We start from the raw sequence: 26,970 nt of genomic DNA on the forward strand, positions 1-26,970 counted from the left end.
TCATGGGCACAGTGAGGCTGCTGCATTGGTGAGCACAGTGAGGCTGCATTGGTAGGCACAGTGAGGCTGCATTCATGGACACAGTGAGGCTGCATTCATGGACACAGTGAGGCTGCATTCATGAGCACAGTAAGGCTGCTGCATTGGTGAGCACAGTGAGGCTGCATTGGTAGGCACAGTGAGGCTGCATTCATGGACACAGTGAGGCTGCATTTGATAGGCACAGTGAGGCTGCATTCATGGGCACAGTGAAGCTGCATTTGATTGGCAATCGTGCGTGATTGTGTAGACAGGGCCCCAGTGCACTGTATTGCCCGGGGGGGGGCTATAATGCTCTTAAGATGGCACTGTGTATTTTTACATTGGCGTCAAGCCATCCAGGACTTTTGTTGGCTCTTTTAAATTTATTTCCCAATGGGATGCAATGGCTCATTGGAAAATAAATGTGTATTCAGTATATGTATATTCAGCCTTCAGTATATGTATATTCAGTATATGTATATTCAGTATATATGTATTCAGCCTTTAGTGTATGTGTTGCACTGATATAAATGTATTTATGATAGGCACCACCCGAAGTGTTATCTCACTATAACAAGTCACTAATCCAAACCAGGCGCCACCTCGTCGAGTCGTCTGAAGTGAGTCAGGTGACCCCGTGCACGGTCATTACGTTTCTAAAATGATGCCATAGAGAGAAAAAAAATCCCGCACGGTGAATCACCGCCACAACTCCGTACTGCACATGCGCACAGCAGTAACATGGTGGTTGCGCAATGGGCGCGCGCTGAGCCGAGAGCGCGCCTGGAGTCTCGCGGGATCAGACAGTTAGTACCCTGGACTGGTTACCGGGGAGGACTTGAAGCCTGGGGAGTAGTTGAGCAGTTGGTCGGAGTGTCCGTGAGAGCCGGGGGTTGCAGCAGCAGCAATGTCCTCCAACACGCCCCCGGGATTTTACCGGCAGGAGCTGAATAAGACTCTGTGGGAGGTGCCCGAGAGATACCAGAATCTGAGTCCCGTGGGCTCCGGGGCTTACGGATCGGTGTGGTGAGTGGAAAGTCGATGCGGGGGGTGCACGGTGCAGCTGGGGGGAGCTGGTTGCATGTGTGAGTTGGGTGCCCCGGTGCCAGGCGTGCAATGACCCATTGCATGCCCTTCTTACCCAACTCCCTGCAGCCGTGTGCGGCCTACGTGCCCTGAGCCAGCTCTGTGTTCCCGGGGATTAGGACAGACCGTGCATTTCTCTGTGTCCTGCACTCCTCTGTGCTCTGCATTCTTCAGGAGAAACTTCCATCGCTGCCTGTCATTGCAGCTGTGCGAGTCCTGCAGGCTCTGTGCACACATCAACTTTCCCATAGACAAGTGCTGGGTGCACAGGGGAGAGGCATGCAACAATCACAGGTTGTGCAATCACTACACACTTCTTCTTCTTCTAGGGACTTTCAGATCAGATCCGATGTCAGCCTGTGATTGTCCCTGACAGATGGGGGCTGTCACCTACAGACCTTCACTGGAGGCTTTCCTTTCACTTTGGGCTATGTGGTGCCCTGCACAAGTCTGCGCACACACAATGCCCTGTTCTCCTTTTCTTTTATTGCACTTGTTAAGCAACCGTGCCAGAATGCCAAAAATAGTGTTTGTGATTGCTTTTAGAAAAACTGTCTCAGCCCTGGTTCACACCAATGTGATTTGTCATGCAATTTCACAGTTCAAAATTGCATGATAAGTTGCCCCCTATCTTTGGCGATGGAACTGTGAAAAAGGATCCTGCTTTTCTGTGATTTTATTGCAACTTGCATTGGCTTTTGTTAAATGAGGTTGCAATTAAATCAGAGATCGAATTCACTCTGATCTGCGGCTTTAAAATCGCGCTGAAGTAATGCAATTTGAAAGCCGCAATGGTGTGAACTAGGGCTAAACCGCTTGACCTCAGGAAGGTTCTACCCCTTTCTTGACCAGGCCATTTTTTTTCTATTCAGCATTGCGCTACTTTAACTGGTATTTGTGTGGTCACGCAACACTGTACTCAAACAACATGTATATCATTTTTTTTTCACACAAATAGAGCCTTCGAAGTCATCTCTCTCATATATCTATCTCTCTATTTTTTTTTGGTAGGACATGTTTTGTTGGCTCTGAGGAAGAGGGAAACCTTGAAACACATTAGCCTATGTTTCTGCAGGATAGTCCTTTGTGATGTGGATACTCCTACATGGACTTAAAGTGGTGTTCCGCCCCCAAAAAATTAAAAGCCAGCAGCTACACATACTGCAGCTGATGGCTTTTAATAATAGGACACTTACCTGTCCTGGAGTCGAGCGTTGTCGGCACCGCAGCTGACGTTTCCATCAGCTGTCGGGTGCTGCCGCCGCCATGGCGGTTAAGGGAACCCTGCAGTGTAGCCTTACGGCTTCACACCAGGAACCCTACTGCGAATGCTCGAGGCCCCGCTCCTCTCTCCTACTGGCCTGGCAACAGGAGGAGGAGGGAGCCCCACGGTGATGTCACAGACCGCGGCCCGGATTCCCGGAAGCAGAAACAGGATACCTGTCAGACAGGTGCCAATTGTGGCACGGGAGGGGGAGAGGAGACAAATGAGCGGAAGTTCCACTTTTCTGTGGAACTCCGCTTTAAAGTATAACTAAAGGCAAAACTTTTTTTTTTTTTTTTTTTTTTTTTTAAGCTTTGGATAGAGTGGAGAGGGATTAGTACACCTGTAAGTGCTTATCGCTGTCTGTGCCCCCCGTTTAGGAGATTCGCCTATTTGTCCTGTTTACCAATAAAAGAAAATCCTAAATGTTGGGTTGTCCCCAGAAATGTACAGTGAATATAAAAAGTCTACACACCCCTGTTTAAATGTCAGGTTTCTGTGATGTAAAAAAAATGAGACAGGTAAATAATTTCAGAACTTTTTCCACCTTTAATGTGACCTATAAACTGTACAACTCCGTTGAACAACAAACTGAAATCTTTTAGGTGGAGGGAAGTAAAAAAATAAAGTTACATAAGTGTGCACACCCTTAAAGGAATACTTTATTGAATCACCTTTTGATTTTATTACAGCACTCAGTCTTTTTGGGTATGAGTCTATCATCATGGCACATCTTGGCTTGGCAATATTTGCCCACTCTTCTTTCCAAAAATACTCCAAATCTGTCAGATTGTGAGGGCATCTCCTGTGCACAGCCCTCTTCAAATCACCCCACAGGTTTTCAATGGGATTCAGGTCTGGGCCCATTTAATCTTCTGGTGAAGCCATTCATTTGTTGATTTGAATGTGTGTTTTGGGTTGTTGTCATGCTGAAAGATACAATTCCTCTTCTTCTTCAGATTTCTAACAGAAGCCTGAAGGTTTTGTGCCAATATTGACTGGTATTTGGAACTGTTCATAATTTCCTCTACCTTGGCTAAGGCCTCTGTCAGATGTGAGTAGAGGAGAGCTGATGGGCTGCTCCTGTGACCAGGGGGGGTCTGTGCTGATTATCAGCGCAGCCCCCCCCCCCGAGGATGCCCACACTGGACCACCAGGGATGCCACTAGTCACTACCAGGGATGTCACCACAATGGATGCCAATCAGTGCCCACAATGGATGCCAATCAGTGCCCACAATGGGCTTTACTGGCAGGCATTACTGTGTGGCACTGATTGGCTTCCATCAGTACCATCCATTAGTGTACATCAGTGCCACCTCATCAGTGCAGTAACAGAAAAAAAAATTATTTATTTTTTTTTCAAAATTTTCAGTCTTTTTTTTTTTTTTTTTTTTGTTAGAAAAGATAAATCCCAGAGGTGATCAAATACCACCAAAAGAAAGTTCTATTTGTGGGAACAAAATGATAAAAAGTTAGTTTGGGTACAGTGTAGCATGAGCGCGCAATTGTCATTCAAAGTGCGACAGCGCTGAAAGTTGAAAATTGGTCTGGGCAGGAAGGTGTATAAGTGCCTGGTATTGAAGTGGTTTAAAACCTGTGTACTCTTCTTCATTTTTGACAGCTTTTTTTTTTTTTTCGGGTGAATGGGTAGGGATACAATGTACCCCATACTCATTCACATAGAGTGGGGGGAGGGGGGCCGCGGCTTCTACCAGCATCAAGGCTTTTTTACAGCTCTAACGCCACTCCTCAGAACTTGCTGGTCCTGGTGTTATTTATTTTATTTTTTTTCGTTTTGTTTTGCGACTTGAAAATGCCTATGCCACTTACCTGTGCGCGCAAGAGGCCATAGAATAATGGAATGGAGAGGCGTTTTTAAGCTGCAAAAAAAGTCTGGCGCTGCATTTTTTTTCTACATCGCAGAAACCTGACATTTTAACAGCGGTGTGTAGACTTTTTTTAAATCCACTGTAATAGAGGGGAAACCTTCTTCCAATGGGAACACTAGTTCTGATGAGCTAGGGGTCCCCAAGGAATTCCCTTTGCAGGGATTTCCTCCTGTTTTGGCTATAGGACAGGAAGTGAAGGTAAATCTCCGAAATGGGACACAGATTGCAAATAAAGCTGAAAGGGGTTATAACCCTCACTTGCTCTATCCAAAAAAAAAAAAATGCCTATAGTTGTACTTTAAGCCGAGTATTCGTTTTTGAGTGATGCTTACCTGTTTATTAAAGACATTAATTGAGGATAATGTGCTAGGCCTATGCACCCTCTGTTTTTTGTTTTATGCTTTCTTTTGGTGGTATTTGATCACTATAAACAAAAAAAGACCGTGGGGGGGAAAAAAAACAATGTTATTTACTTTCTGCAATAAAACATACAAAAAAAATCTAATTTCTTCATAAGTTTAGGCCAAAATGTATTCTGCTGCATGTCTTTGGTTAAACACAAATAATAAGTGTATATTGACTGGTTTGCGTGATTGTTATAGTGCCTACAAACTATGATGTAATACGTGCTGGAATTTTTATTTTTTATATTACTAATGCCGCTGATCAGCGATTTGCGATTAGTGCGGCGGGCAATCTGACACCAACTGACGCTGGTGGGAACTGACTGCCACTGACATCACTAGTGACCGTAATACAGTGATAATACTATACACTGTCACTGTAGTAATGACGCTGGCTGGGAAGGGGTTAACATCTAGGGCAGTCAAGGGATTAAATGTGTACCTAACTATCTGTAATGTGTGTAGAGTGTGCTGCTTTTACCAATAGATCTCTAAAGTTTTTCATTCCTTCTTTGCAGGGATGAGAAACAGAGAGATTGTACACAGCTGATCAACAGGTCCCAGGCTGTGAATCATTCCCTGGAACTTGCTGACAGGCTCCTGCTTTTTGTACAATACCAGGGAGTGCTGGTCGGGGGGTACGTCCTAAAATTGGAAGTGGGGAACAAAGATAGTACCCCCAATAGTGGGACTTTAAAGGCAACTAAAAGTCATGGTAATAGGTTTTATCACTTGAGCTATTTTTGTATTCTGTTATATGTTGAAATAAAATATTGTGATTTAATTTATCCTATCAACAACGGCTAAGTACTCTATTAACAGAGGCTTGGTGTAGATATATTTCCTCTTCATCCTGATGCGATTTAGAAAAGATAAATTTTTCATCAGGAGTAAGTAGAGGAAGGATGGCAAGGTTTCTTCATAAAGCAGTATGCCACACCAAACAAAGCCATTTATTTTAAACTCGCAATGTCCTCCATGGGCAGTTGATGAGGATGCACTGCCAACCCCCCCAGTGGACCCCAGACCTCTCGTACTGGGATCGCCCAGTGGCCGCCCGCAACACAGCCCAGCAGAATAGGTCAAGGAGTCTATAGTTTGGGTGCTGCAGAGAATGCCAAAGCTGAGGCAAAATAAAGTTCTCTTGTGATTGGCGGGTGTGTTAGAAGTAAACCTTGAAGTAGGCAGCGATGTATGGGTACGTCGTTTTGCCTGCGCGGAACACCCGTTCACAGTCCGTGGGGTGTAGGCAGTCCACAAGTGGTTAAAAAGAGTGCTTAAAGCAGTAGTAAAAGCAAACATTTATTATATTGCAGCTTACCATATCTTAGATGTGATGACTGCATTAGTATTTTTTTTTAAGCTTTCTTTCCTTTATTTTCATCTGGTGATCTGGTCAGCAAGTCTGTTTCAAAAGCAGAAGCTCTCCAGCAGAATGTATTCGTTTACATCGATGAGACAAACCATTTAATGCTGACAGGGGTGCTTATAGTGAATAGCTTTAATTTATGTAAAACCTTTATCCCAAAAGGTACAAAACTGTTTTTGCTGTAACTGATTATAAAGTGCAAGCTGGATTTTGGCTTCAATTTGTTAGTGTATTTAAATCTGATAACACAGACTGACAATGCTGCTGTCTGCTGTGTATCCTGTGCCAATTCCTACCGAGTGGTGTCTCTAATACAAGAGCTGTTACTGGCCAGATCATCAGTTGACTACAGAGGGGTAAAAAAAGCCTGAAAAAGAAAACTAATGTGGCCACCACATCTAATGATTGTTTAAAACCCCTTTAAAATCAAAGTATAGAGAATGGCGCTGTGTTAGAACTGAGAGTGTGGCTGTAAATTAAACAAATGCTCAAGTGTATAAAATAATTACTATTTAGAAGTGAAAAAATATTTTGGTATGATCCAAAACTTCCACAAAAAAATCTATCCTTATTTTAGTGAAAACACCTTATTAAGTGGTAAAGAAAATATGCTACTATATGTGCAAAAAATACCGCAAATATTAAAACAACACCATTATATAACATATATAAATCTTCACATTAATAAATATAAAGTGACAAGTGCCAGAAACAGTGGTTCTCAACCCATAGTGCATTAATGTGCAATAACCATTAATAATGTGTCAAATCGCAACTATGTATCAAAGAAAAAAATCCCATATGCTGTTTGGTGCAAAAATGTTCATAACAGTAATATAATGTGCCGTGCAATCGTGCAAGAAATTCTTCTTTGATGGTAAGAAGCCGTGCTATAATAACTGGTAGTCACCCCCCAATGTGGTTGCACTCACCGGAGCACTCCACCCCTGCAGGGGTACGAGCGTGTGATGTTGGTCCTTTCACTCCGGTCGTGTGGGTGCCAATTTCCTTCAACGCGTCCCAATCCTAGAGGCAGCTGCTTACATACAAGGAGGTGGGGACTTCCTGTCCCTTGATGTAGTAAAGGTCCCCACTGGGTATCCACTTAAGTGTTAAAAATATTAAAAGAAAGGTTTCCACATAGCGTGATTCTGTTTAAAAATGTGTTCCTTTATTTATATAAAACAGTCCAGTCAAAGTAGGCTGATATCACACTAACAGATAAACAGTAAATATTCCCAGGTAGGAGAGAGAGCTCGTATGCTCTCCACACAATCCGGGGCCGCAGCGTCAGCGTGAACCACTGCTTGCGTTCCACCGGTCGGATATCCGGAACCACGATCCGCGGAAATGACGTTGTGCGTGCCAAGATAGTCCTGCCTTACGCGATGAAGTTCGTGTGACGAAACGCGTAAGGCGGGACTATCTTGGCACGCACAACGTCATTTCCGCGGATCGTGGTTCCGGATATCCGACCGGTGGAACGCAAGCGGTGGTTCACGCTGACGCTGACGCTGCGGCCCCGGATTGTGTGGAGAGCATACGAGCCTGTGAGCTCTCTCTCCTACCTGGGAATATTTACTGTTTATCTGCTAGTGTGATATCAGCCTACTTTGACTGGACTGTTTTATATAAATAAAGGAACACATTTTTAAACAGAATCACGCTATGTGGAAACCTTTCTTTTAATATTTTTAACACTTAAGTGGATACCCAGTGGGGACCTTTACTACATCAAGGGACAGGAAGTCCCCACCTCCTTGTATGTAAGCAGCTGCCTCTAGGATTGGGACGCGTGGAAGGAAATTGGCACCCACACGACCGGAGTGAAAGGACCAACATCACACGCTCGTACCCCTGCAGGGGTGGAGTGCTCCGGTGAGTGCAACCACATTGGGGGGTGACTACCAGTTATTACAGCACGGCTTCTTACCATCAAAGAAGAATTTCTTGCACGATTGCACGGCACATTATATTACTGTTATGAACATTTTTGCACCAAACAGCATATGGGATTTTTTTCTTTGATACATAGTTGCGATTTGACACATTATTAATGGTTATTGCACATTAATGCACTATGGTTTGATAACCACTGTTTCTGGCACTTGTCACTTTATATTTATTAATGTGAAGATTTATATATGTTATATAATGGTGTTGTTTTAATATTTGCGGTATTTTGCACATATAGTAGCATATATTCTTTACCACTTAATAAGGTGTTTTCACTAAAATAAGGATAGATTTTTTTGTGGAAGTTTTGGATCATACCAAAATATTTTTTCACTTCTAAATAGTAATTATTTTATACACTTGAGCATTTGTTTAATTTACAGCCACACTCTCAGTTATAACACAGCGCCATTCCCTATACTTTGATTTTCAATTTTTGGGGGATCACTTAGGTGTCCCCTTCCCACATAGGGGGGCTGCAGGTGTATATTAGTCTGTAAGCGCGGATCTGTTGATATATTTATAAAACCCCTTTAAGGCTTCATGCACACAGGCCTATTTCTAGGCAGGAATTGGCAGAAAAATAAAGCTGAAAAAACATTAATTTTGGTACATAATGATGCATGTTTATAGATGTTAAGAAGCATTTGAGAGTTCACTCATAATCATTCTAGCCACTGCACTTAATTTACATGCATATGTGTGCGTTTATGCACATAAGGGCATCAACTATGCCAGTAAGCTCCTCTCTCAATGCAGCTTTGGGGCTTTTTTTTTTTTTTTTTGTATGTCTCTGAACACTGCTCTAAACTATGAATAAATGCCACAGCGTGCACGGACACATTGGCTAAAATGGAACTGCATTCAGAGGCATAAAAGAAAAGTGCCTTAAAGAGGAAGTAAACCTCCGATGGGTTTTACTTCCTCTTTTTTGCTCCCTGCAAACCCTGCAAATTAAAAGCATAATGGGCACTATGCATCGCATACTAGCCCATTATGTGACACTTACCTGCAAATGAATCCCGCGCTGTCCCCTGAGCAGGCCGCGTTCATCTTCGCCCCTCTTCCTTCTGGGGCCGTGGACTCCGGCTCTGTGATTGGCCGGAGCCGCGTGATGTCACTCCTGCTCGTGGGAGCCATCAGTCACGCCTGAGGAGGAAACGGCGTTGAGGTCTGTTTCTTCACAGCGCATGCGCCGATGACATCATCAGCGCACTACAAGGGAAATATCTCCTAAACGGTGCACGTTTAGGAGATAGCTTCACTACCTATAGGTAAGCCTTATTTTAGGCTCACCTATAGATAAAAGATAGATACTATACATTAAATTTAAAAGTAGTAAAATAGTGAGTCCTATATCGAGCCGGCGCTCCTCTTTCACAAGCTTGGTCGAGAGCAGCGGGAGCCAGTGGCTCCTTCTGTTGTCAGCAGAGTGGATTTGATTTAAATCACTAGTGAAAAGACTTTATTTAAAGTGGTGTTCCGGCCAAAATGATACTTTTTAAATAAAAATCCCCCTATAATACACAAGCTTAATGTATTCTAGTAAAGTTATTCTGTAAACTAAGGTCTGTTTTGTTAGTTTATAGCAGTAGTTTGTTATTTTATAAACTTACAGCAGGCCGTGGCCATCTTAAGTGTTGGGCATCTGAAGCCAGACTGTATTTCTTCCTGGATCTCATCCTTGCAGATCTCGCACATGCTCAGTGCAGCACAAGCAGTGTAATAGGTTTCAGGTCAGGTTTCCATAGCAACGGCAGTGTCAGAGGAAGTTGACGCCCCTTCCCAGAAGGCATTGCGAACAGGAAATGATGCGATGGGCCGTGGCCAGGGAGGAAGAAGTGAAAAATGAATACAACAGATATACAGGAGGTGCTGAGAAAAAATTTTTTAAAATATCCAATTCGTTTACAGTGTGCAGTTTAGTGAGGGATGCTGAAGAGTTGTAAAAGTGGGTGGAACTCCACTTTAAATCATAATTTTTAAAGGGCAACTGTCATCTCTGTCCTGCAGTGTCTCCTCCTCTGACCTGCTGTTGACTCACCGACAGTCCCATTCACTTTAATGGGACGGCTGGTGATGTGGCAGTGACACAACAAGGTGAGGGACGTGGCGGCAGCAGGTGAGTGGAAGCCCCTTAACAGGCACTGCCATGATGGATCTGAAATGGCTCTTTTTAAATATAAGGACTTATTCTTGCTGGTAGTAAGAATCCTAATATTTGCAAACAAAATGAAGGTTTCCTATTTAGAATAATAAGCTGTCAGGTTAGTAAAACAGCAATATCAGAACCGATTCAATCATACAGTTTGTAGTGTACATAGATTTGCAAAAGAATGGGATAAAGGAATATTCCTGAACTTTGTTTTATTTCATGGTTACTGTGACATTGTGTTAATGCATCAATGCAGTGCATGTTATCTCAGCTTGGAGTCATTGAATGAGTTTACCATGAATGTAAATATTGCAGAATATACAGCCTAATGCTACATAACTAAGCTCCATATCATGCCGCATAAACTCAATTATTAATGTGCGTTAAATTGAAAACTCTTTAGATTTTTACTCCAAAAGCATTTTATTAAAATAAATTTGATTAATAATTTCATATTTTTTGATTTTTTTTTTTTTAATCATTGCTTTATATTCACCCTGGTTGTCAGGCAAATCCTGTGAGAAGAAAGCAGAGGGCGAGACCGAGCCACGCTGTTTGTGTCAGTGGGTGCACAGCCAGGCTTGGGATTGAGCCCGCATGTCTGCCCCTATAGCAAGTGCTTGCTATGGGGACAGACACGAGGAGGAGCCAGGATCTCCGGCAGTGGACCCCTATACAGGGGACATCTTCCAATGGGGACACTAGTTCTGGGGACAGCCAGGGATTCCCTCACTTTGAAGGGATTTCCTCTCTCTACTTGATGTGGCTATGGGACAGGAAGTGAAGGGTAATCTCCACAATGAGACGTGGATGACCATAAAAAGAATTACAGGGGTTATATCTCTCCCCGTATGTGATATGAAAAAAAAGTGCTGCCTTTAGCTGTACTTTAACTTTAATTTCCACACTTTTATATGTTGAAGAGACTTTTTTTTTTTTTTTTTCCTTTAAACTGGACTCATCATGGAATAATCCTATATTTGGTCCACCTTGATTACATCTAATTTCAGAGAATGTCTTGTATTTTTTTTTTTAAATGATTTTCTTTAACCACTTGACGACCGCCTCACGCCGATGTACGTCGGCAAAGTGGCACGGACAGGCAAAATCACGTACAGGGTACGTGATTTGCCTTCCGCGGGTGGGGGGTCCGATCGGACCCCCCCCCCGGTGCCCGAGGCGGTCGTCTTTTGTCCAGCGGCGATCGGTGATGAGGGGGAGACCATCCGTTCGTGGCCCCCCCCTCGCGATCGCCGCCGGCCAATGAAAACACTCCTTTGCTGCTGTATGCTAAACAGCAGCAAAGGAAGTGATGTCATCTCCCCTCGGGTCGGTATTTTCCGTTCCGGCCCGAGGAGAGAAGACATCTATGTGAGTGCACCAACACACACACACACAGTAGAACATGCCAGGCACACAAAACACCCCGATCCCCCCCCCCCGATCGCCCCCCGATCCCCCCCCAATCACCCCCCCCCCCGTCACAAACTGACACCAGCAGTTTTTTTTTTTTTTTTTCTGATTACTGCATAGTGTCAGTTTGTGACAGTTACAGTGTTGGGACAGTGAGTATTACCCCCCTTTAGGTCTAGGGTACCCCCCTAACCCCCCCTAATAAAGTTTTAACCCCTTGATCACCCCCTGTCACCAGTGTCACTAAGCGATCATTTTTCTGATCGCTGTATTAGTGTCGCTGGTGACGCTAGTTAGTGAGGTAAATATTTAGGTTCGCCGTCAGCGTTTTATAGCGTCAGGGACCCCCATATACTACCTAATAAATGTTTTAACCCCTTGATTGCCCCCTAGTTAACCCTTTCACCACTGATCACCGTATAACCGTTACGGATGACGCTGGTTAGTTCGTTTATTTTTTATAGTGTCAGGGCACCCGCCGTTTATTACCAAATAAAGGTTTAGCCCCCTGATCGCCCGGCGGTGATATGCGTCGCCCCAGGCAGCGTCAGATTAGCGCCAGTACCGCTAACACCCACGCATGCAGCATACGCCTCCCTTAGTGGTATAGTATCTGATCGGATCAATATCTGATCCGATCAGATCTATACTAGCGTCCCCAGCAGTTTAGGGTTCCCAAAAACGCAGTGTTAGCGGGATCAGCCCAGATACCTGCTAGCACCTGAGTTTTGTGCCTCCGCCCAGCCCACCTAAGTGCAGTATCGATCGATCACTGTCACTTACAAAACACTAAACGCATAACTGCAGCGTTCGCAGAGTCAGGCCTGATCCCTGCGATCGCTAACAGTTTTTTTGGTAGCATTTTGGTGAACTGGCAAGCACCAGCCCCAGGCGTCAGGTTAGCGCCAGTACCGCTAACACCCACGCACGCAGCATACGCCTCCCTTAGTGGTATAGTATCTGAACGGATCAATATCTGATCCGATCAGATCTATACTAGCGTCCCCAGCAGTTTAGGGTTCCCAAAAACGCAGTGTTAGCGGAATCAGCCCAGATACCTGCTAGCACCTGCGTTTTGCCCCTCCGCCCGGCCCGGCCCAGCCCAGCCCAGCCCACCCAAGTGCAGTATCGATCGATCACTGTCACTTACAAAACACTAAACGCATAACTGCAGCGTTCGCAGAGTCAGGCCTGATCCCTGCGATCGCTAACAGTTTTTTTTGTAGCGTTTTGGTGAACTGGCAAGCACCAGCCCCAGGCAGCGTCAGATTAGCGCCAGTACCGCTAACACCCACGCACGCACCGTACACCTCCCTTAGTGGTATAGTATCTGATCGCATCAATATCTGATCCGATCAGATCTATACTAGCGTCACCAGCAGTTTAGGGTTCCCAAAAACGCAGTGTTAGCGGGATCAGCCCAGATACCTGCTAGCACCTGCGTTTTGCCCCTCCGCCCGGCCCAGCCCACCCAAGTGCAGTATCGATCGATCACTGACACTTACAAAACACTAAACGCATAACTGCAGCGTTCGCAGAGTCAGGCCTGATCCCTGCGATCGCTAACGTTTTTTGGTAGCGTTTTGGTGAACTGGCAAGCGCCAGCGGCCTAGTACACCCCGGTCGTAGTCAAACCAGCACTGCAGTAACACTTGGTGACGTGGCGAGTCCCATAAGTGCAGTTCAAGCTGGTGAGGTGGCAAGCACAAGTAGTGTCCCGCTGCCACCAAAAAGACAAACACAGGCCCATCGTGCCCATAGTGCCCTTCCTGCTGCATTCGCCAATCCTAATTGGGAATCCACCGCTTCTGCAGCGCCCGTACTTCCCCCATTCACATCCCCAACCAAATGCAGTCGGCTGCATGAGAGGCATTTTTATGTCCTCCCGAGTACCCCTACCCAACGAACCCCCCAAAAAAGATGTCGTGTCTGCAGCAAGCGCGGATATAGGCGTGACACCCGCTATTATTGTCCCTCCTGTCCTGACAATCCTGGTCTTTGCATTGGTGAATGTTTTGAACGCTACCATTCACTAGTTGAGTATTAGCGTAGGGTACAGCATTGCACAGACTAGGCACACTTTCACAGGGTCTCCCAAGATGCCATCGCATTTTGAGAGACCCGAACCTGGAACCGGTTACCGTTATAAAAGTTAGTTACAAAAAAAGTGTAAAAAAAAAAAAAAAAAATATGAAATAAAAAAAAATAGTTGTTGTTTTATTGTTCTCTCTCTCTCTATTCTCTCTCTCTATTGTTCTGCTCTTTTTTACTGTATTCTATTCTGCAATGTTTTATTGTTATTGTTATTGTTATTATGTTTTATCATGTTTGTTTTTCAGGTGTGTAATTATTTACACTTTACTGTGCTTTATTGTTAACCATTGTTAACCATTTTTTTGTCTTCAGGTACGCCATTCACGACTTTGAGTGGTTATACCAGAATGATGCCTGCAGGTTTAGGTATCATCTTGGTATCATTCTTTTCAGCCAGCGGTCGGCTTTCATGTAAAAGCAATCCTAGCGGCTAATTAGCCTCTAGACTGCTTTTACAAGCCGTGGGAGGGAATGCCCCCCCCCCCCCCCACCGTCTTCCGTGTTTTTCTCTGGCTCTCCTGTCTCAACAGGGAGCCTGAGATTGCAGCCGGTGATTCAGCCAGCTGACCATAGAGCTGATCAGAGACCAGAGTGGCTCCAAACATCTCTATGGCCTAAGAAACCGGAAGCTACGAGTATTTCATGACTTAGATTTCGCCGGATGTAAATAGCGCCATTGGGAAATTGGGGAAGCATTTTATCACACCGATCTTGGTGTGGTCAGATGCTTTGAGGGCAGAGGAGAGATCTAGGGTCTAATAGACCACAATTTTTTCAAAAAAGAGTACCTGTCACTACCTATTGCTATCATAGGGGATATTTACATTCCCCGAGATAACAATAAAAATGATTAAAAAAAAAAATATGAAAGGAACAGTTTAAAAGTAAGATTAAAAAAGCAAAAAAATAATAAAGAAAAAAAAAAAAAAACACCCCTGTCGCCCCCTGCTCTCGCGCTAAGGCGAACGCAAGCGGCGGTCTGTCGTCAAACATAAACAGCAATTGCACCATGCATGTGAGGTATCACCGCGAAGGCCAGATCGAGTGCAGTAATTTTTCCAGTAGACCTCCTCTGTAAATCTAAAGTGGTAACCTGTAAAGGCTTTTGAAGGCTTTTAAACATGTATTTATTTTGTTGCCACTGCACGTTTGTGCGCAATTTTAAAGCATGTCATGTTTGGTATCCATGTACTCGGCCTAAGATCATCTTTTTTATTTCATCAAACATTTGGGCAATATAGCGTGTTTTAGTGCATTAAAATTTAAAAAAGTGTGTTTTTTCCCCAAAAAATGCGTTTGAAAAATCGCTGCGCAATTACTGTGTGAAAAAAAAAAATGAAACACCCACCATTTTAATCTGTAGGGCATTTGCTTTAAAAAAATATATAATGTTTGGGGGTTCAAAGTAATTTTTTTGCAAAAAAAAAAAACTTTTTCATGTAAACAATAAGTGTCAGAAAGGGCTTTGTCTTCAAGTGGTTAGAAGAGTGGGTGATGTGTGACATAAGCTTCTAAATGTTGTGCATAAAATGCCAGGACAGTTCAAAACCCCCCCAAATGACCCCATTTTGGAAAGTAGACACCCCAAGCTATTTGCTGAGAGGCATGTCGAGTCCATGGAATATTTTATATTGCGACACAAGTTGCGGGAAAGAGACAAATTTTTTTTTTTTTTTTTTTTTTTTTGCACAAAGTTGTCACTAAATGATATATTGCTCGAACATGCCATGGAAATATGTGAAATTACACCCCAAAATACATTCTGCTGCTTCTCCTGAGTACGGGGATACCACATGTGTGAGACTTTTTGGGAGCCTAGCCGCGTACGGGACCCCGAAAACCAAGCACCGCCTTCAGGCTTTCTAAGGGCGTGAATTTTTGATTTCACTCTTCACTGCCTATCACAGTTTCGGAGGCCATGGAATGCCCAGGTGGCACAAAACCCCCCCAAATGACCCCATTTTGGAAAGTAGACACCCCAAGCTATTTGCTGAGAGGTATAGTGAGTATTTTGCAGACCTCACTTTTTGTCACAAAGTTTTGAAAATTGAAAAAAGAAAAAAAAAAAATGTTTTTTCTTGTCTTTCTTCATTTTCAAAAACAAATGAGAGCTGCAAAATACTCACCATGCCTTTCAGCAAATAGCTTGGGGTGTCTACTTTCCAAAATGGGGTCATTTGGGGGGGTTTTGTGCCACCTGGGCATTCCATGGCCTCCGAAACTGTGATAGGCAGTAAAGAGTGAAATCAAAAATTTTCACCCTTAGAAATCCTGAAGGCAGTGATTGGTTTTCGGGGTCCAGTACGCGGCTAGGCTCCCAAAAAGTCCCACACATGTGGTATCCCCATACTCAGGAGAAGCAGCTAAATGTATTTTGGGGTGCAATTCCACATATGCCCATGGCCTGTGTGAGCAATATATCATTTAGTGACAACTTTATGAAAAAAAAAAAAAAAAAAAGTGTCACTTTCCCGCAACTTGTGTCAAAATATAAAATATTCCATGGACTCAATATGCCTCTCAGCAAATAGCTTGGGGTGTCTACTTTCCAAAATGGGGTCATTTTGGGGGGTTTTGTGCCACCTGGGCATTCCATGGCCTCCGAAACTGTGATAGGCAGTGAAGAGTGAAAGCAAAAATTTACACCCTTAGAAATCCTGAAGGCGGTGATTGGTTTTCGGGGCCCCGTACGCGGCTAGGCTCCCAAAAAGTCCCACACATGTGGTATCCCCATACTCAGGAGAAGCAGCTAAATGTATTTTGGGGTGCAATTCCACATAGGCCCATGGCCTGTGTGAGCAATATATCATTTAGTGACGACTTTTTGTAAATATTTTTTTTTTTTTTTTTTTTTTTTTTGTCATTTTTCAATCACTTGGGACAAAAAAAATAAATATTCAATGGGTTCAACATGCCTCTCAGCAATTTCCTTGGGGTGTCTACTTTCCAAAATGGGGTCATTTGGGGGGGTTTTGTACTGCCCTGCCATTTTAGCACCTCAAGAAATGACATAGGCAGTCATAAACTAAAAGCTGTGTAAATTCCAGAAAATGTACCCTAGTTTGTAGACGCTATAACTTTTGCGCAAACCAATAAATATACGCTTATTGACATTTTTTTTTACCAAAGACATGTGGCCGAATACATTTTGGCCTAAATGTATGACTAAAATTTAGTTTATTGGATTTTTTTTATAACAAAAAGTAGAAAATATCATTTTTTTTCAAAATTTTCGGTCTTTTTCCGTTTATAGCGCAAAAAATAAAAACCGCAGAGGTGATCAAATACCATCAAAAGAAAGCTCTATTTGTGGGAAGAAAAGGACGCAAATTTCGTTTGGGTACAGCATTGCATGACCGCGCAATTAGCAGTTAAAGCGACGCAGTGCCAAATTGGAAAAAGACCTCTGGTCCTTAGGCAGCATAATGGTCCGGGGCTCAAGTGGTTAATGAATACAAGGCATTCTTTGAACAAAAGGAGGATTGTGACGTCATCCATCCCTCCTCTACCTCATTGCCTTGTATTCATTAAAAAAAAAATTAAGGATGATCTCTGAATGGTGGAGGTGACATTGGAGCAACCCTCTGTTCAGTTTGCAGAAGGCATATTGCTTGAGTTGCACCCAGAAGAGACCAGCGCTGACTGTATAACACCATCTTCTATGGTGAATTTCTGCATCCCCAATGTCCCTCTGAATGTAAGATATGAAGAATTAGATGTAACGGAGTTGGACTGATATAAGTTTAAAAATAAAAATCATTCCTGGGATTCAGCTTTAGGGCATGTTCATACAGGGCCACTCTGTCCCATTCATCAGGGGATCAGTGAGAAAGAAAATGCAGCTGTCCTGGCAACAAGTAACAGATATGCTGTCAAGGCTTAAAGAGGAGCTCCAGTCAAACTTCTAAAAATTTAAGTCAGCAGCTACAAAAACTATAGTTGTTGACTTTTAGCCCGGGTTCACACCTATGCGAATTAGAGGTGCGTTTCCGCACCTCTAATTCGCATAGCAGGAGAATGTGACTGGCTCTCTATGGAGCCAGTTCACATATCTCCGGGGCGGCTGCGGTGCGCTCTGCACAAAAACGCTGTGCGTCTGGCTGCGTTTCAGGGCCGAATTCAGGCATAGAATCGGCCGTGATTCGTCCCTGAAACGGTGAACAGGGACGCACAGCGCTTCTGTGCGATCCGGAGCCCGTTGTGGTGTGAACCCGGGCTTAAGAAACAGACACTCACCTGTCCCAGGATCCAGCTCTGTGCTCACCCGAGCCCTTTGTTCTGCTGGCCTTTGGTCCCCGGCGACATCTTAACTGTGGTAACCTGGCTGTGACAGCTTGTGGCTTCACAGCCGGGTGCTCGCTGCGCATACGTGAACAACGCTGCCCATTGTAAATGGTTTCACAGTCTTTTGTGACCTCTGTGTCCCAGAAGACTGCGGGGAGGGAGGATAACTTCTAAACTGAAGTGGGAGCGGGTACCTGTCAAAACCAGGTATCAGGTTGTTATTTTGCTATGGCAACTTGTCAACCAAGGGGAACATGGAAGTAGAGGCAAATGTCACCACCACCATTCCAACCCACGCCTACCTTCATCTGAGATCACACAATCTCCGGTTTGTAAAAAACTCGATGCCAGAAAACTGAGATTCCCGTTGATTCCTGGGATTGCTGACGCTGATTTCCCAGAGTCAACATGACACAATTTATGACCTACATCGCCACGGCGACAAATACAGGAAGTGGCGGGAACTTTAAAAAAAGAAAAAAAAGGATTTCCAAACATTGAAGCCAGAGGTATAAGCGATAAATGAGAACTTGCTTGTTGGGTAGGGTGCTTTGTGAGCTTTCTGGTTTACCTCTTCGTTTCTCTATCGGCATAAATCACTATTTTAAGACCTTCTTTGCTTCATACTGTGCAGCACGCGAGCTGGGCTGGTACCCGACTGGAGGAGCTGTGAAGAGGTCACTCGCCAGGAGCAGCGATACAGTGTGTTGATAGTTCAATGTGATACACTGAAGATTCTTCCTTCTTCAGTAAAATAGTACCAGTAGTGCCGAAGGGTATTCCCCAACACCAAAAGTGAAGAACGTATATAGACTTACCAGATGCTTAACCTCACCACTTATTCAGGGCAATCTTAGCAGACTATATTGCTAGTAGCAGACATCAATGGCATCTGTCCCTGGCATCTCATAAGGCCGCTGTCCAATTCACATATAAGATCTGTGCAGCTGCTGTGCACACATCGGCATCTGTATAACCGGGGAGCAGGGAGGTTGCAGGTGTATATGTATATATTGTTGTGATTCACTTAACCACTTGTCGACCCTCCAACAGTTATTTTACTGCTGGCCAGCGGCTTGAGCAGGCACTGTGAAGCACCAGTACATCACCCTGCTCATGCACAGCGCCACAATCTGGTGAATGTGGTTGATTGCGTTGCTCGGTATCTGGCCACTGTGATTAATCACCAATCATCACATGGTACCTGGGCCGATCACAGCACCCTGTACCATGTGATAGCTGTGGCCAATTACATCATCACAATATTAAAGAAGTTGTAAAGGCAGAAGGTTCTCTTTTTTTTTTTTTATGTAAATGCATTGTATGCATTAAGATATAAAAACCTTGTGTGTAGCAGCCTCCCCAGCACCCCCTAATTATTTACCTGAGCCCCATCTCTCTCCAGCGATGTCCACGAATGTCTAAGCCGTCCGGGACACTCCTGATTGGCTAAGACACAGTAGTGGCACCATTTGCTCCCGCGTCTGTCAATCAAAGTCAGTCAGCCAATGAGGGGAGAAGGGGCCGGGTCGGAGCTCTGTGTGAATGGACACACGGAGCTGTGACTCTGCTCCAGTGCCCCTATGGGATTCTGCTGACTGTGGGGACACTCGATAGGAGGGAGGGGCTAGGAGCAGCAAAGAGGGGCCTGAGAAGAGGAGGATCTGGGCTGTTCTGTGCAAAACCAACTGGACAGAGCAGGTAAGTATACTGTAAAATGTTTGTAAAGTCTCTTTTTTTTTTTTTCTTTTTTTTTAAAAAAGCCATTCATGACAGTTGAGAAGATTGCTGTTAGTGATCATTGCTGTAACAAGCAGTATGTAAAAAAAAAAAAAAAAAAAAAAGTAAAAATGTTAAAATTAAAAACCTTTTTATTTAATTTCATTTTCCAAAAGATTATGACAAAAAAACTTAAACTTGCCATGCCTCTTACTAAATACCTGCCATTTTAGGGCATCAAGAAATGAGATAGGCAGACTACACTTTGCCCTAAATTTATAAAGAGAGATTATTTGCTTGCAAAACTTTAGAACAGAAACAAAGAATTTTTTTTTCTAAATTTTCATTTTTTTTTTTTTTTTTCGGTTTGTTTAGCAATAAATAAAAGCAATAAATAAAAAAATCCAGTGGTGATTAAACACCACCAAAAGAAAGCTCTATTTGTGTGAAAAAAAAAAATTCTCATGGGTACAGTGTTGCAAGACCGAGCAATTATCATTCAAAGTGCATTTGTCATTTGCAGAACCTCTTACCACCTTTTAGCAAGATGGTAAAGATATGATGATTTGGGGTTGCTTTGCTGCTTAAGGGCCTGGTCAGCTTCCACTCAAGTCCTCTATCAATTCTAGGGTTGCACGGATACGAGTATGAGTGCCGATACTTGTGGCCAAGTACTCGCTGATACCAATATCTTTTGTGGTGCGATTTTTGAGTCCATACAAAATGAATGGACTCTAACCGCACTGCAAAAAATCTCATGAGATTTGAACAGGAGTGCAGTGTGATTTCTGTTTGAATTACGTGTGGTTTCCCCCACTGCTCCTGTGTGAACCGAAGCTGAAATCACTATGACAAGTCTGACTTCACACTCTGCATAGAAACCAATCGGCTTCCATGCTTTTCGTCAAAACTTAGTGGTTGTAAAGGCAGTTTTTTTATCTGAATGCATTCTATGCATTCAGATAAAAAGCCTTCTGTATGCAGCAGCCCCATCTCGATCCAGAGATGTTACATAAGAGATTTGGCTGTCTGTGACTCTCCCTCCTCAGTGGCTGAGACTGAAGCGCTGTTGGCTCCCACTGCTGTCAATCAGTCAGTGAGCCAATGAAGAGAGAGAAGGGGCCGGGCCGTGGCTCTGTGTCTGAATAGATACAGGGAGCTGCGGCTCTACTCGGGTGCCTCCATAGCAAGCCGCTTGCTGTGGGGACCCTCAACAGGAGGGCCTAAGAGGGACCTGAGAAGAGGAGGATCTGGTCTGCTCTGTGCAAAACACCTGCACAGAGCAGTTAAATATAACATATATGGCTCAAAAATGCTGAATAGCCATGCTTTTCAGAGTTAGAGCGTTTTTACAACTCCTCTTAACCTAGTTCTGGGGTTTTTTTTTTTTTTTTGCATGGACACATAGGATAACATGCTGGGGAGCTTACTGGCTGCCTAAAACAGCAGCTGTAAAAACGTTCAGTGTGCATGAGGCCTAATTGAGCAAGCTGAAGTTAGAAGCTGATTGGCTACCATGCACAGCTGCACCAGATTTTGCACTCCAATTTTAGTAAGGCTCGATTCACACAGGGGCAACACGACTTTAACGCGACTTTGCACGGCGACTTCAGCGCCACTTTAGCAAATTACAACGCGACTTCAAGGACAGGCGACTTCGGCTGTGGCCAATCACAGGACAATCAGCTCTCTGGGAGGGAGGGGTTTTCCCTGCAAAGTCGCTTGACTTTGAGAGAGAGATCCGACTTGGAGGCGACTTCCATTGATTTCTATGGTACAGGTCGCCTACCAAGTCGGATCAAAGTAGTACAGGGAGTACGCTCTGAAGTCGGAGCGACTTCAGTAGTGTCTATTAAGACGCTCCCATTCACTCCCATTGAATCTATTTCTGGGGCGACTTGGGGTGACTTGAGGGAAGTCGGATCCCAAGTCGTCCTAGTGTGAACCGACCCTAAATCAACTCCAATGTCTTAAGAAGACCATGAAGCTTTATCAGTTAGCTTAGTTAAGCCCTGATTGAATGCCATTTAAATGTTGGGGGGATTTGAAAGGGGAAGTTCATACAAGAAACCCGCAAACATTGTGTAGCTGAAGGAATTTTGCCTGAAGGAGTGGTCAAATTTCACAAAATTGATATAAACTGGTGGGCAGTTGTGCACAATGCTTACAAGAAGTCGTTTCTGCTAAAGGGGGCAATATTAGCTTCTGAGGCTAAGAGTATTCTTATGTCTAGTACACACGATAAGAGTACAAAGGATGGGTTTTTTTTTTTTTGTTTTTTTGCATACTAATCTCTTATCAGAAATCGATAGGTTACGAAAATTCCTGTACGACAGAGTACAACTTCGGAAGTAATGTATTCTTTTTGTTTCTGAGCATGCGTGATCTTGGTCACACATTTTTTTTTTTTCATACAAACACTATACTAATTACAGGAAAATAATAAGTTCTGGTATAGTACGAGAAAAATATTAGTGTTTGTCCCTTTGGATATTTTTGCAGTAACTGTTGTAAAAGCTGTGCGCTAATGATCAGATCCGAAAACGTTATTTTTAATCCAATTTTCTTATTGTGTGTACTAGGCGTTACTCAGATACTGTTTCCACAGTACAACATTGCATCTACTGGTAATTTTTGTTAAATTAATTAAAAGGCCAGTTTTCCTTGTTTTTCTCACCTTTTGTCTGTAGCCACTGTTTAAAAATTATAGATCTAATATTTGCCTGTTCAAATATGTTGAAAAAGTAAACTGTTTCCATGGGGTGTACTTCATTTTTCACATGACTGTATTTGTGTAGTCTGCACTACTATGTATGGTAGCCATGTTGTGTTGACCACTTCAGCCCAGGAAGATTTGGCTGCTGAATGACCAGGCCATTTTTTGCGATACGGCACTGCGTCGTTTTAAATGACAATTGTACAGTCGTGTGACACTGTACCCAAAAAAAATTGACGTCCTTTTTTTCCCACAAATAGCTTTCTTTTGGTGGTATTTGATCACTTCTGTGTTTTTTTTTTTTTTTTTTTTTTTTTTTTTTGCGCTATAAACAGAAGAAAAGTGACAATTTTGAAGACAAAAACACCATCTTTTACTTTTTTGCTATAATAAATATCCCAGATTTGAAATAAATAAATAAATTTTTCCTCCATTTAGGCTGATATGTATTCTTCTTCTACATATTTTTGGTAAAAAAAATCGCAATAAGCGTTTGGTTTGCGCAAAAGTTTTTAGCGTCTACAAAATAGGGGATAGATTTACGGCATTTTTATTACTTTTTTTAATTTTTTTACTTGTAATGGTGATCTGCAATTATCGGGACTGCGACATTATGGCAGACACATCGGACCCTTTTGACACATTTTTGGGACCATTGGCATTTATACAGCGATCAGAGCTATAAAAATGCACCAATTACTGTGTAAACGTCACTAGCAGGTAGGGGGCGATCAAGGGGTTAAGATCGTGGTTCCTAGCTATTAGGAACTCACGATCTCTCTAGCTTTTCAGCTCACAGAACAGGGATTTGTGTGTTTATACACACATACGTCCCTGTTCTGGCTCTCGTACCTGCGATTGCTCGTGGTCGGCTACGACAGAACGTGGGATCGTCCCGACCTGCCGCAGTATAACGGCGGCTGGTCAACAAGCGGTTAGTAAATGTAAGGGTTCGCGTTTGTGGTGGTTTTTGTTTTTTTTGTTTTTTTAATGACATGTCTTACTTGCCTCCACTGTGCAATTCGTTTTGCACAAAGTGGCCCTGAACACCGACTTCTAGGGTCCCTCAGCGGCTCCTCCTCTTATCAGATAACTTCCTAGGAGAAGCACTCTTCCAGGGGGTTACCTTGTGGGCGCGCTCCTAAGTCCAGCATTTGTGTCCATAGACACGAATGCCGGACTCGGCCCCGGCGCCCGCGTCATTGGATTTGATTGACAGCACCAGGAGCCAATGGCTGCGCTGCTATCTATCCAATCAAGAGCCGAGAACCCCGCACAAAGGAAGAGCGCGTCTCCACCAGGTGAAATGCCAGGGCTCAGGTAAGAAACTGGGGGAGGGGTGACTGCCAGGTGTTTTTTCACCTTGATGCATTAAGGTGAAAAAACACGAGGGTTTACAACCCCTTTAAGAATTGAATGCTATAAGCCTATGAAAGTCTCATAATACTCAGCACCTTTTTATTGTAGGAAGGGAATGCACACTACCTAGAAATAAACGAATAGGGCTATATCCTAGTGACTGGGAAGAGCCAACAAGAATTTAACTCTACAAACAAAGCCTGCAACATAAGATGCTTACAGCTCCAGTGAGCACAACAAATTATTTATAATCACCATGGTTACCTAGTTTTATACAGCAGCATATACTTAAAAAATCTTCTGGAATTTTGAGAGTATGTTTAAATACAAAGCACTGCTGGACTGAGACTTCTAACAGATCATATTTTATTTTTCTTATCCACAGCTCATCATTTGACAAAAAAACAGAACAGCGTGTTGCAGTGAAAAAGCTGTCGCGGCCGTTTCAATCCATAATCCATGCTAAGCGTACTTATAGAGAACTTCGTCTACTAAAGCATATGAAACATGAAAATGTGAGTAACCCTACAAATGAAACCTATTTTCTCCAGGGTTGGGTAAATAATGTCACCCAAATTTAGAAACAACATACCCAGTGCAGCACTAAAATGATATATAATCAAATACCGCCAGACTGCTGCTTAAACCAGAACTAAGGACCTTTCTTTATTTGTTGCCAATGAGCAAGCTCCTCATTGCAGAAGAAACATGCAATAGTAACTCCCACACACGCGTGGGAGTGACCTGATCCTGCACCAGCCAATCAAGATGGCCGAAGACTGGCACCCAGAAGAACCCAGGTAGAACATGCCGGCGAGGGACCTCCTGGGCATCAGTCAATTGGAATCAAGATAAGTATTATTTGTACAGCGCTTCGAAAAGGCAGCATGCAAGTGTGAGAAATTAAAGCTGGGAGGAGAGTCCATGCACATGATCCTTCAGTCATTTGACCAGTCTATCCACCAATCATTAAAATGGACCTGGCATTACATTGTGTTTTTGCATGTGTGCTAAGTAGAGCCCTTGCACACTGGGGCGGTTTGCAGGCGCTATTGCGCTAATAATAGTGCCTGCAAACCGCCCCGAAAGTGCCGCTGCTTTCATTCCAGTGTGAAAGCCCCGAGGGCTTGCACACTGGAGCGATGCACTGGCAGGACAGTAAAAAAAGTCCTGCCAGCAGCATCTTCGGAGCGGTGAAGGAGCGGTGTGTATACCGCTCCTTTACCGCTCCTGCCCATTGAAACCAATGGGACGGCGCGGCTATACCGCCGGCAAAGCGCCTCTGCAGAGGCGCTTTGCGGTGGTATTTAACCCTTTCTCGGCCGCTAGCGGGGGGTAAAACCGCCCCGCTAGCGGCCGCATACCGACGGTAAAACGCCGCTAATAATAGTGGCGTTTTACCACCGACGCCGCCCCAGTGTGCAAGGGCTCGAAATGTATAAGTGTAACATTTGAGGTATTTATTACCTCTCATATAGATCACAGTACTCTCCTTGACAGTATCTTCATCTGATTTTATTTTCAGAAGAATAGAGACCTCTTTTTTTCAAATTATCCATGTTTGACATCTATTTCCTGGACTGACATGCCAGCTTAGAGATGACACAATCGTGTAGATCCTAGTACCAGTGTAATGTGACAAATGTGACACCTTTCACCTTGTGGCTTGTTCTGTATTGTAGCTGCATATTGTGACAAGTCAGAAATCCATTTTACGCTAATCTGTAAACTAACTGAAAGGTCCACTTTAAGCAGAGAGAACTATTGATGCTTCCATTAAGAATGGCGTGTAAAATGCAAGCCACAGTCTGGAATAAATTGCAATATAAAGATTGCATAAGTACATTTCATAATGCCATTGGTTCATCACTTAATGAAGCATCTCATGACCGCACTCATCAGTCTGTTGCATGACAGACTTTAGCAGCACCCACTAGGCCATCTCTTGGCTTCCAGACCATCTCATAATGCAGTACCTGCCAAAGTTATGATTTTTTTTTTCAGCTGTTTCACACAGCCCTATCTGCCAAGCTCTACAACCTTATTTTCCCAAATCGTCTTCCAGGATAGCATATAAGTTCTAGGAAACTCCTCCAACAGGAAGACATCACTAAAGACACTTTATTAGGAAGTCCTGCTGAACAGGTCAGCTTTAGTGTTTCCTTTGTCTAGAGGAGATGCATCTCCTGGAACTTGGGTGAAGGGAGGCTTACCTCACTTACCTGGCTTTCCTGGAGCAGCTAGTAGGGTTCTCTGCTAGAAGGACTCCTCCTAGGTACGGGAAAGAGGGGGGCTAGGTTTGCCCTTCTCCTTCTGTGCATGGCAAATGCCATTTCTAGATTGTAAGCTCTAACGAGCAGGGCCCTCTGATTCCTCTTGTATTGTAACTACTGTCTGCCCAATATGTTTTAAAGTGCTGCACAAACTGTTGGCGCTATATAAATCCTGTATAATAATAATAATATCTAGAATCGGCACACTTTGACAGGGATTAGCACGGGTTCCCAGTCTGGGTGCATGCACTGTGGAGCATCGTGTGGCAGGGCTCATGCAGTAACTGCGTTGGGCGTGTGGCCTGACTCTTTGTTTGACCAAGTGACACCAAAACTTAATTCCGGGTGGGGTGAAATCAGTCCTGGGTGCCAGAGGCTCTGCTGGCTGGGAATGGCTGGCTGTTGCCATAATGGTGGTTCCTAATGGTGGTTCCTTCCAGCAGTGGCCGTCAGGATGCTACAGGTGGGGTAGATAATAAATTTTGGACTGTTAAATGCAGACAGCAGCTCAGACAGATACAGGCGCTCATGGCACCAGCAGGACATGGATAAGCTGAAGGTTGCTCTACCTACATGCTTTTACCGGTGTTTTTTTTTTCCCTAGGTTTTCACCTAGCCTATAATCGATTACCTTGGGTCCTGATAGATTCCATCTCCCGACTGGCTAATCTTAGCACATAGCTCTTGATAGAGGAGGAGGAATCTGCCAGTGCCTGTAGCAACCTTCTTAATAGTAAAAAAGGAGATGGCTCCACTTTTCAATCCTTAGGTCTTTCTTGTAGATATAAGACCCCTGGCCAACCTGACCTGTGCCCAGATCCCCTACTCTTGTGCTGTCAGATGTAGCAGTTGCTTATAAGGTGGAATTTGTGGGAGATGTACTAGCCCCATCACTCCTTCCCAGCCTGATCAACCTAGTGAGCAGGTCCAGAAGAAGGAAACTTGCCTCTACTTTAAGGGAAGAGG

General features: G+C 43.8%; 1 protein-coding gene across 2 annotated transcripts in view; it reads left to right on the forward strand.

The window, feature by feature from the left end:
• Positions 1-768: 768 nt before the first annotated feature.
• LOC141128672 (mitogen-activated protein kinase 14) overlaps positions 769-26,970 on the forward strand; it is a gene marked incomplete in the record, with an annotated part of 96,083 nt that continues 69,881 nt past the window's right edge. For both annotated transcript variants that reach the window (XM_073616101.1, XM_073616102.1), the window contains 2 exon segments: positions 769-1,047; positions 24,117-24,246. In XM_073616101.1, the coding sequence (XP_073472202.1) occupies positions 929-1,047; positions 24,117-24,246 (249 nt within the window).

The sequence above is a fragment of the Aquarana catesbeiana genome, linkage group LG02, assembly GCF_042186555.1.
Source record: "Aquarana catesbeiana isolate 2022-GZ linkage group LG02, ASM4218655v1, whole genome shotgun sequence".
Lineage (NCBI taxonomy): Eukaryota > Metazoa > Chordata > Amphibia > Anura > Ranidae > Aquarana > Aquarana catesbeiana.